Genomic DNA, 14937 nt, shown 5'->3' on the forward strand with positions numbered 1-14937 from the left:
TCTAGTTCCTATTGTATAGATATCCAATTTTTGTCCTAGCATCTTAGTCAATATAAACCACAAATACAAATATCGAATACTACATTTACTTTAATTTTTAATTATTTTGATCTTTCTTTCTCTTTTTTCTTTCTTATGTTTTTTATTTTTCGTTCTCTTCCCCTTTACCCATTTGGTTCCGCCAAAATTGAAATTCGTATTCGGTGCGCATAACTGGGAAATTCATTGTGTCTCTGCCTCAACCACAACCTGAAATCCTAACCCAAACCAACTCCAAACTGCCCACAAAAAAAATACTGACAAATCTTTTCGATATTTGCCATTCGATAAATCGAACGAACGAATCCCTTAGCGAACGGAGCATATGAGATTAATAAGCGTAAGTGGTTTTGGGTGCTTTAATTGTTGTCTTGCCCACCAAAAACCGATCCCAATTACCCGATTCCCGATTAAGGATCGCGCATCTCATTGCAACCGCTAACACACATTCAGTATTCGATCGACCTATAAATATATACATATATATATATATAACCAGTATGCCGTAATCAGTATTCATTCCTTTGGTTTGCGCTTTGATTCGTTCACTTATGGTTTGATTTTCCGTTGAATTAACCCCGGCATTAATCATATTTTCGATTCAGTGCACCCATCTCTCTTATTCAAAAAGTAATTAAATCGCTTGTAAATACAATATGTAACTTGTGCAAATCTTGAATATCTGCGATCACCGAATGTACAGTCACGCACGCATGCCTATGGCCGCCATCTTGCTTACCTCTCTCTCTCCTCCCTCTCGCTCTTACTTTTACTGTTACTTTTACTGACCTGCCACGCATGCGCGCACTAATTGCAATCAGATATAATATACCAATAAAGCCTAGCTAAAATTACACTTATGGCTGTACAAATACAATGTTTAAATATATCTTATGCCTAACTATTATATTAAGTTGCCATTTATTGCTCACCTAACCGAAAAAGCACATATCACTAGTCATAAAGAAAGTGATCTTTATTACAAAAATTACAATCGAAAACAATTCTGTTTTAATCACTATCTTGTAAAATAAAAATTGCTTATATGAAGTAATCTTTATCAGGCTTTTGAAATACCTTCTGTTAATCAATGGAACTTGAGGGTCCATTAAGTTTGAACTTAGTTCTTATTGATAAGTATTACGATCCGATAGCTGATGTTATTTAATCGATACAATCAACAAAGTAAAATTATGAAATACGTGTCTTCTTGGATTTTGAAAGCTATTTAGTGGCTAAAACATAGGAAAGGTCAAGATGCTTTTGATATACCCAAAACGTAACTTGTATAACAAACACATCTGCTTGCTCTATCAAGTTTTTTAAAAATATAAGTCTAATTGCCAGAATTGCTCTCATTACTCAGTTAAGCTTAAAATATTTTCGAAGCAAGTATACAAAAGTGTTTCTTAATTTGTTGAGGGCCTTTGCACGCTTCGATTACAGCGACAACTTCATTATCGGCGTCACATGTTAACCATTTCCTTTAGCATGCCCCAACTGATTCTCGGAATTTTCACTCAAAAATGAGAGGGGAAAATCCCAAAGACCCATAAACGTGGCTTCACATTTTCGGCGGCTTCAATTGGCGACTCATTTAGCGCTAATTATATAGCTTTTGCAGCTGCTTCTCTTATTTAACACCCTTTTTAGAGGGTGTCATATGTTTTTCGAGAAATTCGCAATGGAGTGACATTATAAATGACATCGTTTGATATTTATGTACCATAGCTAAGAATAGTTTACATTTAACTGGTAAACAAAATGTAACCAAAACTAGCTAACTAACTATGTTTTATGTACTATATATAGGTGGCATAAAATCTTTAAGTTATCGGGTAGGTCAATTTATTTTTTTGTGTTTTTGATGGCGTTCTATTAAGCTTTTAGATCTTCTTGTCATAAAAAGTAGCAATTAAACGTGATCTTTAAATGTGTTGCAGTCCAGCTATACAATTACTTTCTTGTGAATAATTTAGTTAAGGTTTTATCACTTATTATATCTGATAAATGGGTATGATAAATTCGGATTTCTTCGCTGTTTTCGCTCGTATGCAGATCCATTTGATCGTTTGCCCTGCTGGGTACTTATGACCCCCTCTGTCGCTTTAGTGTTAACATGCAACTGGGTCGTCTGCATTTTTTTTCAACGCCACTGTGACCGGGTTTCTTCTGCCGCTTCTTGTTCTTCCTCCAGTTCTTCTTCTTCTTCGTTCTGTTGGCAATCAGAGCGTGGCAGTTTCAAGAAGAAGAAACTTAAAAAAAAAACCTAAAAATTCTAAAAGAAAAAACCGAAGAAGTGGGCTTTGCCAACGACGCCGCCCCAGAACGTGACAAATTTCTCAAACTATGAGCACAGAAAAAAAAAACTTAAACGGAATGCAGAACAACTGCTACACAGAGAACAAATTTGAGATCATTTCAACAATTTTTCTCGTCACTAAAGAGTTTGAACCCATTTCTAACCATCCCAATTCAACACTTTTCGGCTGAAAATTAATCCAAATCTTATTGAGTTCACTTTGAATTTTTTAAGATGTTTTAGAAAATCCCAGAAATCTGTACAAATTTACAAAACTATTTTATATGCTAATTTTGCTGTTTTCCGCCGTGTAGGAATGAAAGGCAAAACCAATGTTTGCAAAGGCATAAAAATAACTGCAAATTGTAAAAAATACGGCGCATATGCGAATTCTTGAGCGAAAATAGCTCGGAATTTTCGGTGGGCGAAAAAGGGGGTTGTGGTTTTTGGGTGGGGTTCGGTTTGCATTACTGCACATTCAACATTATCGCTTTTCTGCCGCCTTACCTTCAGAAATCTGAATTCTTTTTCGACTTGGTCCAATGTCAAAAGCGTAGAGACGAGGGGAAATTGCAGAGCGAAAAAGGGGGAAATTGCAGAGCGGAAAGGCGGAAAGGGGGCGGGGCAGTGGGCGGTTGTTCCAGCTGCGCGACTTTCACTGCGCAGACGCGACAGCCGGGCGCGTTTTAAAACGCGTCAAACCCGTCAAGAACGGCCCACGCTCCAGGCAACCAAACAAAAACCGAAAAGAAAACGGTACAGTGAAAGAAATTTTGATTAAATTTCAGTTGGTAATAATAATATGAATATGTAATATACATTTCATATTGTGGAAATTAAAAACATAGTTTTAGAAGTTCAAGTGATTGACAATCTTTCTCTTTAAATAAATCGGAAAGAAAATATTTTTTAACCCTTGTTGAGATAATAATTAAGTCTATTTAGGAGTTTGAATTCTTTAACCACTTGTTAGATTCAATATAAATTTCAAGGAACATATTTTATTGAGCGAAAAACTCATTTCGAAAGTGTATTGATGGATCTAAAAATAGCTACTTATTTTCTCTGTGCACTGCAACTCCCCCTTTCCCCTTTCCCTAAGTTGGTTGCAAGTGTAATAATCATTTATCATATTTCAACACTTTGATGCTTTAAAATGCATTCTAAATCAATTTCGTTCGGCTCTCTCTCTTTCGCGGCTGCGCTTTCCATTTTTGTTTTTCCGATCTTTTGCTTCGTTTCATGCTTCGTTTAATCAACAATTTTTTGTTTTCCCCCCTCTCCACTCTTTTGCCACCTCTCCTTTCCTCTTTGTGCAACATGCCGACAGCGTTATAAAAAAAGAAAGAAAATAATCAAAAAACATGTTGCCCGAAAATCAGCTGTAAATAATTGAATTGTTTGGAGTTCCAAGTCGGTTGGAATCTGCATTTTACCGCTTTTTTATTTCGATTTCCAGACGGATTGAATTGGACATTGGGGTGGACCTGTATATACTCTTAAATTGGCATAATCTTTAATTTAAGTGTTAAAAATAAAACGTTACAAATTATAAGTTATCATCATCTTATTTAAATAAAAAGTTAATCATTTAAATACATAGTTCATATTTAAATAAAAAATTCGTTACAATAATTTTTACCATTTGTTCATATTCATATATATATCTATATTATATTTCCCCAAATCGTCTTTTCCCATAAATATTCATTATATAAACACATAACCCTAAATAAGTATATTAGCAGAATATCCGTTTAAACCAAGTAAACAACAATTTTGAATTTAAGCATAAATATGTTCTGACTAAAATCACAGTGACTTTCATATCTTAAACGTTTTCAAATTGAAAGTAAAAAAATGGTTCACATTGCGTATGCGCAATAAATCTCAAACAATTCTTTTGGAAATATTACTAATTCGATGACCACAAATGGGATACACTTCCAAGAACTATGCATAAACCGAAAATATTAAACAAAACTAAGGTCCACCCTGTTGTACATATATGTATGTACGTATGTAAATTTGTGAATGACTATTGTTGTTTTTACCACATAAATATACACATACTGTTGATAATGCATACTACTCTTAGTTACTTAAAGTTATTAATTATCATTACCGTTACTGTTATTGTTGTTGTTGTTGATGTTATATTATTATTATTACTGTTGTTGTTGCTGACATGCACACACACACACACACACATAAACACTTGTACACAAAACGCATACAAAGACACAATCACACACACTTTCACACTTTGCAACTCTTTTATTGGCAATCGATAACATTGGTATTTTTCTCTGCACTTTCTCTCTTTCTCCCACAATCTCCGAATTCTCCGTTCCATTCTCCGTTCTTCGATCAGCTTTCGACAGCGAAATCCTTTCACCACCCGGAAACGATGAAATCAAGGAGGACCAGTGGATGGGCGTTACGGTCCGATCGAATCCCCTGCAGGCCAACGGATCCGGCGGAAAGGTAAGTTGAACATAGTTGTCAACCCAAAAAAAATAAGACACTTACAGGGATCTTACGAACCGAGTAAGATAAGATTATAAAACATCATCATTAGGGATAAGGTTTTAATGAAAATAACATAATTGAAAGATAGATAATTGAGGTCTATTGGATTATACTTTAGTTAATTTTTTTTTATTTTTTAAAAATATCAAATAAATTAAATATAAAATCACACTGTTGTATAATAACTGAATTTCTTAGTCAGATCATTCTATATTTATCTGACACCTTAATTATTCAATATTTTTTATATCATAATCTTACTTCAGATATCTAAAATTAACATTTTACCCCTTCAGGTGATCGTCTGCGCCCATCGCTATATGTACATCGTTCGGGAAAATCGTTATGGCCAAGGACTCTGCTATCTACTCACAAACGATCTGCAATTCGAAGAGGTGCACGAACCCTGCAAAGGACGACCTGTTCAAAGGTAAGTGCTTTTAGTAACATTCCTGATCCTGAAAACTTTTTATGGAAGTGTATTTTTAACTGATTACCTCAAACAGAGCTTTCCGTTCAGCTCTAAGATACAAATGAATATTATTATATTTACCACAAGAACTCGAACATTTTATTTCACGAATCATTGGCACATTTAAAGAAAATAAATTATTGAAGAACGAACACTTGAACAATTCCTGGAACGCAAAACAATTTAAGAAGCGGAAGACTGAATAATAATTTGATTATTGCTCATCACTCGAACAACCTCAATGAGCAATATTTGTTTTAATTTAGACCCGAAAACATATAAGGAAAAAAGTGCCAATAAATAAATCAAATTAATTATTTTACTTTGGAAACTCAATGACCATTCCATAAATATTTTATCAAACAAAAATCCCAAAGAAAACGTGGTTCTATTGTTCTCGTGCGGTGAATTACTTTCGGGTTGTCGTAGGTCATCGCCAACGCTATCTCCATTGATCGGGTAATCTATTGTGGGCTGGGGCAATCATAACACCCCAACCCCACTTTCCTTCCAGTTGACAAGGGTCAGTTGTTTGTTTCGTTTTTAATTCCTGGCAGGGAAAACAAGAGGGAAAAGTGTCAAGGTGAATTATCTCCGCCGATGAAAAATGCGGGGGTGTTTCGCCCAATTAGCATGCAGAGTGTGTCTGTGTGTGTGTGGTAATATGTGAGGGGTGTAGAGGGGGGTGGAGAGGGGATGAGGAGTGGAGAGGGGTTACCAGTTTTTGGGGCAGGGTCACTTCAAGTGTGACACCGATGACGTCGTTGCAGGCTAAAAAAACGCACACTCATAAAGGTGAAATTTAATTTATTTAAATGACAGGAGCGCAGGTGAGGGGGGTGGAAAGGGGGTGTGAGGGGGGATGAGATGGGTGCTTGGTGGCACTCCGCACCCACACGATGACCGAAATCAAGGAGCGGTTGGGAAACCGTCGGTTCAAAGGACCTGTCATCATTCTGAATATGCAATTTTTCATCGAGCTGAAAACTCGCGTGCTCAAACTCGATTCTCAGCATGGGTGGGGTGTAAAAAAAAAGGAAGGGGGCAACAAATAGCTTGGAAGCGGTGCAGAAAACAGTGGGAAATTGGGCGGTCAACAGGCAAATGTTGACCCTGGTCATCCATTAATGTCCGCGGCACAACTCCATTCGGGAATAGACAAATGGCCGGGAAATAGAGATACTGTACGCGAACCCAAAGGAGTCCTCCTGCTGGCCATGGCCATCTATTAATGTCCCGATTCGGGAATAGGATAAGCCACGGGTAATAAGTCAAATGGAGATGACCAAGTCCATGTCCTTGGACGCAGTAGCTTTGCCAGACGACCATCATAAATCAGGTTTAAACTGGAACTGCAATTAGGAAATAAAATGCAGATAAAAACTGGATATGTAGCTAGAGGTTAATTCAGATATAATTATAATGGAGTCATAATCCATTTAATAAAAAAAAACATGGTAATAATATTGTACATTATAAAATAAATCAAACTATATTTTACAGATCTATTCATATTGTTGTTATTGGAATATTAAATTAATACATGGCTTATAATGACACAGGGAATATTTTTAATGGGCAAAATAAACATAAACTACTTAGTATCCTTCGCAATAATGAATTTGTAAGGTTTGATTTATCGATCGGGAAGTCAAATTGTATCTCATTTGATCTCTCAATTATCATTGTTCTAATGATTAAGTGGCGTTTGGTTAGGAAAAATGATTAATTGCAATAGGATCAGGTGGGAATACGTTAGGGAAACAGATTAATTAGGACATATAGTAGTAAAACCTTCTCCTTCCCATTTGTTTCAATCCGCAGGCAACACGAGGACTATGGACTCTGCCAGGCGGGAACCTCGGCTGCCCTCCTCGATGACGACACCATGGTGCTGGGCTCCCCGGGGCCGTACACCTGGCGGGGATCCATCTGGGTGACCCAGGTGGGCGGGGAGTACCTGCAGCGCGACAAGACGACCTACTACAGTGATCACTCGGACAGCAGTTCGCCGGTGGACAAGTACAGTTACCTGGGAATGTCGGTGACCGGCGGCAGGTTCTTCGGCCAGATGTCCTACGCGGCAGGAGCTCCTCGCTCCAAGGGACACGGACAGGTGGTGATCTTCGACAAGTCCAACGACAATCCGATTCCCGTTCACTCCATTTTGGATGGCGAGCAGTTCGGATCGAGCTTTGGCTACGAACTGGCCACCGTGGATGTGAACGGCGATCATCGGCCGGACTTAATTGTGGCAGCTCCTTTGTACTTCAATAAATCGGAGGGAGGAGCGGTCTATGTCTACCAGAACGACAGGGATACGTTGCCATTGAAGTACACGCTGAAGTTAACCGGAGCACTGGAGAGTCGCTTTGGATTGGCGTTGGCCAACATTGGGGATCTGAACAAGGACAACTGCGAGGATTTGGCAGTGGGAGCTCCCTACGAGGGAAATGGTGTGGTTTATATCTATTTGGGTTCCCGGCAGGGATTGAATCCAAAACCCGCCCAGAGGATTCAAGCCTCGGAACTGGGAGGCGTTGTGCCAACGGGTCAACCCATTCGCACTTTCGGCATCTCGATTTCTGGGAACACCGACCTGGATGACAACTCCTATCCGGATGTGGTGATCGGGGCCTTCAACTCCTCGGCGGCTGTGATCCTGCTGGCCAGACCCATCATCAACATCCAGACGAATGTCAGGGGGAGAGGAGCTGCGCAACATGGATCCCAATCAGCCGGGCTGTCGAGCGGATCCCGCCAGCAATCTCACCTGCTTCACCTTCCAGGCCTGCTGCAGCATCGATCCCTACGACGAGAAGAGCAAGGAACTCCGTTTGGCCTACGGCGTCGAGGCGGAGACCTTCGACCATCTGAAGAAGTTCTCCAGGGTGTTCTTCTTCGACAAGGAGAACAAGCGGAGCAACGTCCTCAGCCGAGTGGTCAGAGTGCAGACGGATGGCAAGACCGCCTGTCAGTCGGTCACGGGTTACATCAAAGCCAACACCAGGGACATTCAGACGCCGGTTCGCTTCCGTTTGAAGTATTCGCTGGAGGAACCTCCCCTCGCGGAATCGGCTCTAGTGCGATTGAATCCCATACTGGATCAAACCCAGGCGCACATCGATTTCGAGGGCACTTTCCAGAAGGATTGCGGCGACGACGACTTGTGCGAGAGCAATTTGGTCATCCGGGCGGAGCCGAACATCACCAAATCATCAGGTAAATTAAACCGAAGTTTTTCAGCCTTTTCCCATTTTGAAGTACCAGGCGAACAGAATATTATAGTAGGTGGCCACCTCTATAAGAATGCCACATATTTGCAGTAAAATGTATATTTAATATTTAATAATATTTTTAAAATTTGTTCAATGGCTACCTTCTATTGCATTCTGTTCGCCTAATTCCATTTTGAAGTACCAGGCGAACAGAAAACAGTAGTAGGTGGCCAACAAAATTCAACATATTTCATTTAAATTGTTGCCTACATTTGTGATGATTTAAAATTTTAAAAAATTATGAGTAACGCCCTACTATTCTCTTCTGTTCGCCTGGTAATTCAATTCTATTTACATATGGATTATGTTGCCATAAACCTAATTAATTTATTTTTAATAACTATTTAAATAATTATAATTATAATACGAATTAATCAATTATTCTCCTACTTTTATCCTCTTTATCATATTTTTTAGCCAACGAGTACATTTTGATCCTGGATGAAACGGAGTTGGAGGTGCGCATTGATGTCAGCAATTTGGCGGATTCCGCTTACGAAGCGCAGTTGTTCATTTCCCACCAAGCGGGAGTTTCCTACGTGGCCACCAAGAAACCGGTAGGTATTTCCTGGAATCCTTTAATACCTTTTCAATCCATTTCCATATTTTATTTGGATTCCCCCGCAGACGAATGCCACGTGCAACAGTTTCAACACCACTTTGGTGGCCTGCAGTCTGGGAAATCCGATGCTGCGTGGCACCACCACCTTCGTGACCATTCGCTTCCAGCCCAAGAGCTTGGAGCCCAGTGAGAAGTCCATGCTGTTCCACATCTTCGCCAATACCACCTCGAAGCTGGTGGGACGCGAGCGGCCCGAAAGGGATCTCCTCATCAAGGTGGTTCGGCGGGCGAAGCTCCACTTCCGCGGCTGGGCGATGCCGGAGCAGAGCTTCTACAGTGGAGCCAGCGAGAAGGGAGCGCCGGAAAGCACTGCCATTGCGGATGTGGAGACCCACGGACCCATGGGAATGGACGATGTGGGATCGCAGGTCCATCACAGCTTCACCATCTTCAATGAGGGCCCCTCGACGGCGCCGAAGGTGAAGATGACCATCCACTGGCCGTTGACACTGTACAGTGATCCCCAGAGCGGGCGGCCGGTGCAGTATCTACTGTACCTGGAGCAAGTGCCCACGGTGGAAGTTAGCCAGGGCGAATGCCACGTGGCGCCGGAGTTTGTGAATCCCCTGAAGCTGGCAAGCGGTTCGCGGGATACTGTGGCTGCCTACCTGAATGCCCCGGCGCAGATGCGGATGTTCCCCTCGCAGTCGCGGCACATGTCCTTCAACAAGAGCCTCGTCCACTCGCAGAGGAGCTACTTCTCCAGCGGGGATCGCGGTGATCAGGCCACCGAAGCATCCCAAGCAGCGCAGGCAGCCCGGAACCGAGTGAGGCGGGGCTTCCTCGAGCGAGTCACTCGGCTGGAGCGACTCATGTACGACTCGGAGGGCAGCAGTGCGGCACAGAGTGGCAAGAAGCAGGACATCGTCGAGCTGGACTGCAACAAGGGCACCGCGAACTGCGTGCGCATCGAGTGCGAGATCTTCAACATGCCCGCCTCCTCGGAGGCGCAGGTGGTGGTCAAGGCGCGTCTCTGGAACTCCACGCTGGTCAGCGAGTATCCGCGCGTCGAGCGGGTCAGGATCTTCTCCACGGCCACCGCGCAGATTCCCGAGGACTACGGCGTCGAGAAGATGGAGCTCAACAACATAGAGGTGAGGGTCTCAAAATATTGTATACTAAATTACAGGAGGTATCACAGATATCTCTCTTTGAGCTCTAAAGTTCTAAGGGTTCTGGGAACATACATATATTCTAATTTATTTTATACTTCAGGTGGAGACGCGTGCGTATCCGGAGCTGCGCAACCAGCAGCGCGACACCTCGATCCCCTGGCTGATCATCATCCTGGGCATCGTGGGCGGCCTGCTCCTGCTGGCGCTGTTCACCTACCTGCTGTGGAAGTGCGGCTTCTTCAAGCGCATCCGGCCGACGGACCCGACGCTCAGCGGCAATCTGGAGAAGATGAACGAGGAGAAGCCCTTCCTGGCGCCGGCGAAGAATTCGCATCATGTTTTCTAACAAGAGGGCACCGTCGGCTGGGATCTGGTGCGCCGTCGGAGGCGTCGACGCCGTCTAAAGCTGCCGCTTCTGCCGCTTCCGCCGCGTCACGGCTGGCGGAAGTCCGCCGGCAAGTCCCGCGATCATAGTAACAACAATAACAACAACAATGGCTGTGGCAGTGATATAGATGTGCTTTCGCTGACGCCGCCGCCGCCACCGCTCAGCATCCTCGGCTGGGGACACGATGGCTACTACCAGGCCAGCGCCGCCTGGTGGGGTCACCACATGTGATCCTGGATGGGTCAAGAGGGGGTTCTAGAAGGGTCAACTGGACCAAGTGGGTTGTGGTTCAATGTGCCATTTCGTTTACTTAATGCAGCAGGCTAAGTTCAGTTCGGTGGATGCGGCCAAATCGGAGTGGTGGCCTTCGAGTCCAGTCACTGACATCGGCTAAAGCTACTGGCTAGCCAATAAGGTCCAGTAAATTACTAAATCCTTCGAGAATATAAATTTTTTTGTACTTTTTCTAGTTCCTTTCAAAAAAAGTTATTTATTTCCTAAAAAAACAAATAAAGCCATCATACGTACATTATGTAAAATGATGTAGGTTGGTTGCAATTGGTTCTAGGCTTTCCAGATATAAAGACATACCTAAAAATAAAAAACAACTAAATTAAATACAAAAGTTCTCCGAACTTGAAACACTTAATCTGGTTTCAAAATCGAATAATATTGCTTCGAAACAGTCATACTTAAAATGGTGCTTAAAAACCTCTAGGGAATTTAGATAAAAATATAACATAAAATTGAAAAAAAAATATACAAGTTATATAAGATCTAGAGTTACAACAAAAATGAAAGAAGAAATCGCTAACAAAAAAAATGTAGTTGGAAAGTATTCAGATTCAGTCGCCGATATATTTAGCCGATGTCAGTACTGAGCTTTAGTCTAAGAATTAGCTAAGCACCCAAAAGTTGATTATCTGTGTAAAAATGTTCATTGTCATATATAGATTTAAGCCTAAGTTAGGCTAAGCTAAAAAGAGCGATGCGAAAATTCCGAATATAGCATACAAAAGTGAAACACTGCCATTAACAACAAAACAGAAGTGCCTCGAAATCGAACCGTAATTCCAATGCACTGGACACGTCTTAAAAACAAATTAAAACGAAAGTATTAGCACAAACTTAATGCCTAGCTATAAATAATCCAAGAGCAACAGAATTTAGCAAACACCGACAAGCCTATCTTAACTACAAATGTATGTTTAACTTTCGCCTTTTTTTCGGTCAACTAATTTAAGGTGACTCTTTTTTTTTGAAATCGTGTAACAGACCAGAAATGTTAGTTTTTGTATGTATGTATGTATGGAGTCGAGACGTAGTTAAATTAGTTGTAAATCCAAATTCTATAGTACTAGCTGTAAATAGACTTCTGTATCTATTTAATATACGATTCCTTTTTTTTAAAGAAACTGCGTTTTAAATTTTCTGCTGGGCGGGAGTTCGAACCGAACATGTTTGATGCTTGAATGTTGCAGCTGCTTCAGAAGGTAACAAGCAGTTTCGTATGGTAGCTGTAGCAAGCAGTTCAGAGGACAAATGAAGGAAGCAGATTTACATGGTACCTGTAGCATTTTGCTTTCGTCTTTCGTTGCTGGACTCAAAAGCTAGTTGCTGCGAGACTTTTAATCGATATCGAAGCATTCCACGTTGGAAGTTATTGGCGCAATTTTTTGAATCACTCCAAGCGTATATTTAAAGTCCCTTGAGACAAAAATAACAAGGCCAAAAATGTTTAATACTCTGCCAAAAGGTCACAAGGTTTTCTTTTATTACAAACTCTTAGTTGCTCCATCGCGTCGATCGATCAAACGCAAATGTCTTTAAACCGCTTTTGTTCTTTAACTCTTGCAGCACGTTTTTTGTTTTTTTTTTGTTTTTTCTTGCCCTCAGCCGACGACGACGGGGCAACGTTAGATTTATTTATTCATATGCATAGCTATAGCTATTAGTGGAATCTATACATTACACTCTAGACATTATACTCTAGACGTGGTACAAATGGATCAAGAAAGTCGGTTGATAAGCTACAGCTATTGCTTAATGGTTCTTAATGGTTCTGTTCACATGGCTGAGAGCCAAGCCAATTTCTGTTTCCAAAAATGAGGGGCTGAGCTTCGCAACTAGCCAGCCACTAGAACCGCGTACTGTCCGCTCTACGGGCTGTTTGTTTCTTAGTTGTGTTTGTAGTGTTTTCTTTGTTGTACAGGATAAAGTAAGATGGAAAAAAAAAACGTTAGGGTCTTGAGCTGGGAGGGGGGGAAATACCTAGTAGAGGCTCTCGGTGTTCGAGGAGCGGGGCTTCTTCAGCTTTTCGAGGTTCTTAATAACTATGTCATGCAGCGAGGAGTAGCGGTTGCGTACCTCGCAGACGACGAGCCACAGGCTGAGGTACTCCTTCTCGTCCAGCTCGACAACGGCGCGCCTATAGTCATCGATGTGCGGATACTTGGCCACCTTGGAAACAACTTTGGCCCGCGACAGGAAGTAGCGCGATATCTGGTCGAAGAAGGCGGCCGCCTCGGACTCCACCGTCTGGATCTCGGCCAGCGTGTCCTCTTGGATGGACACGCCAAAGTTGTTGCCGTCCTCGATCTTGGGTATCATGAAGGAGATCCACATCTTGAGGAGATTAGCTGCGGGGAAAGAAAGAACAGGGATTACTAGGTGTGCGTACGAGATTTTCGACAGTTAATCAGGCAGGGATTTTTGTGTTGAAAAAATTAGGGAAATAAAATTTTAATTTTAAGCGGATTTCAAAGCTTAATGAGAGGAGGGTTATTGAAATAGTTTAATGCTTGGTGAGCGTTTTTATTAAATCTTGGGAATTCTAGACCACAACAGCTTGAGAGGTTTGACTGAGGAAACAGCTTACTTGAGGTTTGTTTTTTGAATATTGTGAATAGCACTTTGGGGGTTTTTATGGTTTTTACTAAATGATAAACTATTTAGTTGACTTGTGGTGTTTTTTTAAGAGACATACAAGGGGTTTCTAGCCCAGGGTAAACTTACAATCCTCCACCAGCTTCCTGATAATTGGCTTGACCACCTTGATCATCTCGCAGAGCGGCTTGTTGCAGGGCACCGTGCCGGCGGGCAGTGCCAGCACAGGCTGCCCCGCAACGATCACGTCCTTGCGCGGGCGCTTGGTGGGCGGATGGTCGCCGTCCTCGGACTGCCCGTCCTCGTGGTTCTTAACCAGGACAGGCGGCAGGGCCGGGATGTTGAGGTCCTGGTGAACCTCGTCGAAGTTGCGCTCATTGAACATCGAAGTGGCCAGGAGTTCGTTCAGCTGGACGATCTTCTCGGGGAAGCGCTTGGTGATCAGCAGCTCGGCCTTGAGGATCAGCGAGTCCTTGTACTCCTGCACTTTAACCACCGTGTCGTTCGGCATGATTGCAATGTGCGGCGTTTTCGTGGAATTCCGGGTTTCACCTGCCTGATCCTGTCCTAAGTCCTGTTTCCTGGCCTTTCTACCGTTCCGTTCCTTTCACAACAGCGGACAGCGACGCGGGAGCTCTGGAATCGCACGAAAAGGCACCTGTATCGGTGGATGGTGAAATTAGGAGCGGGAAAAGCAGACTTACCAATTTTGATGCTATGCAATATTATGCGGCAGCGTGGTCGGCAGTGTGGCCGTCTAGCCGCGCGGAGAAAATTCCAGAAAAATAGCGTGGTCCGATAGGTGTTGAACTTGGATAAGATAACTTAAACACTTTGGGAAAATACACAATCAAAAACCAGCGTTTTTTCTTAAGAAGCACCTTTTTTTTTTAGAAAAACGAGAGATACCCTAATTATTTGCTGCATAAAACCACTGCATAGATTAAATTTCAACAATGCTTATATATCGATAGTTTAGCTTTGAGAGCTTAGGGATTGCAGATATCGGTATTCATGCACGTTTCTTAATTAACATCAATGTAGCTTTACAAAATGGAACGTATGTACTATAAAATGAAAGCATAACAACAAATATAGCTTGACCGGAGCAGGTGCATCGCATAGTGACTTTTGACGACATGTTGCCTATCGATATTCTAAACAATCGACTTTCTATCGATGCCGTCATCTAGTCCTAGCAAATTTTGTTTGGCGGTGTCAGAAGCAGTAATAGAATTGTAATGTTTCAAAAAATTTTCAAAGCACTTCCTCTTTTTCTACACTCTTCAGTTTTATTTAACAT

At 42.0% G+C, this 14937-nt stretch overlaps 2 protein-coding genes across 2 annotated transcripts in view; one reads left to right on the forward strand and one right to left on the reverse strand.

The window, feature by feature from the left end:
- LOC108095524 (integrin alpha-PS1) overlaps window positions 1-12159 on the forward strand; it is a 54891-nt gene extending 42732 nt beyond the window's left edge. Inside the window, 8 exon segments of the mRNA XM_017196641.2 lie at window positions 353-379; window positions 4716-4828; window positions 5170-5303; window positions 7170-8055; window positions 8057-8567; window positions 9041-9180; window positions 9251-10339; window positions 10461-12159. Of these exon segments, the coding sequence (XP_017052130.2) occupies window positions 353-379; window positions 4716-4828; window positions 5170-5303; window positions 7170-8055; window positions 8057-8567; window positions 9041-9180; window positions 9251-10339; window positions 10461-10706 (3146 nt within the window). The 3' untranslated portion in view covers window positions 10707-12159.
- Window positions 12160-12485: 326 nt separating this feature from the next.
- On the reverse strand, window positions 12486-14465 carry LOC108095622 (proteasome activator complex subunit 3). The gene is made up of 3 exons (XM_017196789.2): window positions 14339-14465; window positions 13764-14270; window positions 12486-13387 (listed from the first exon to the last, which is right to left on the reverse strand). The coding sequence occupies exons 2-3, from the start codon at window positions 14143-14145 to the stop codon at window positions 13020-13022; spliced, it is 750 nt and encodes a 249-aa protein (XP_017052278.1). The 5' UTR covers window positions 14146-14270; window positions 14339-14465; the 3' UTR covers window positions 12486-13019.
- Between the last annotated feature and the right edge of the window lie 472 nt (window positions 14466-14937).

This window comes from Drosophila ficusphila, unplaced genomic scaffold (genome assembly GCF_018152265.1).
Source record: "Drosophila ficusphila isolate 14025-0441.05 unplaced genomic scaffold, ASM1815226v1 contig_198, whole genome shotgun sequence".
NCBI classification, from domain to species: domain Eukaryota; kingdom Metazoa; phylum Arthropoda; class Insecta; order Diptera; family Drosophilidae; genus Drosophila; species Drosophila ficusphila.

Bases quoted from the DNA above. Each gene is read 5' to 3' on its own strand.
- LOC108095622 (XM_017196789.2), bottom strand. From the start codon at position 14,145: ATGCCGAACGACACGGTGGTTAAAGTGCAGGAGTACAAGGACTCGCTG. The intron at 13,388-13,763 runs GTAAGTTTACCC...CTTTCCCCGCAG, and splicing joins CAGGAAGCTGGTGGAGGATT to CTAATCTCCTCAAGATGTGG.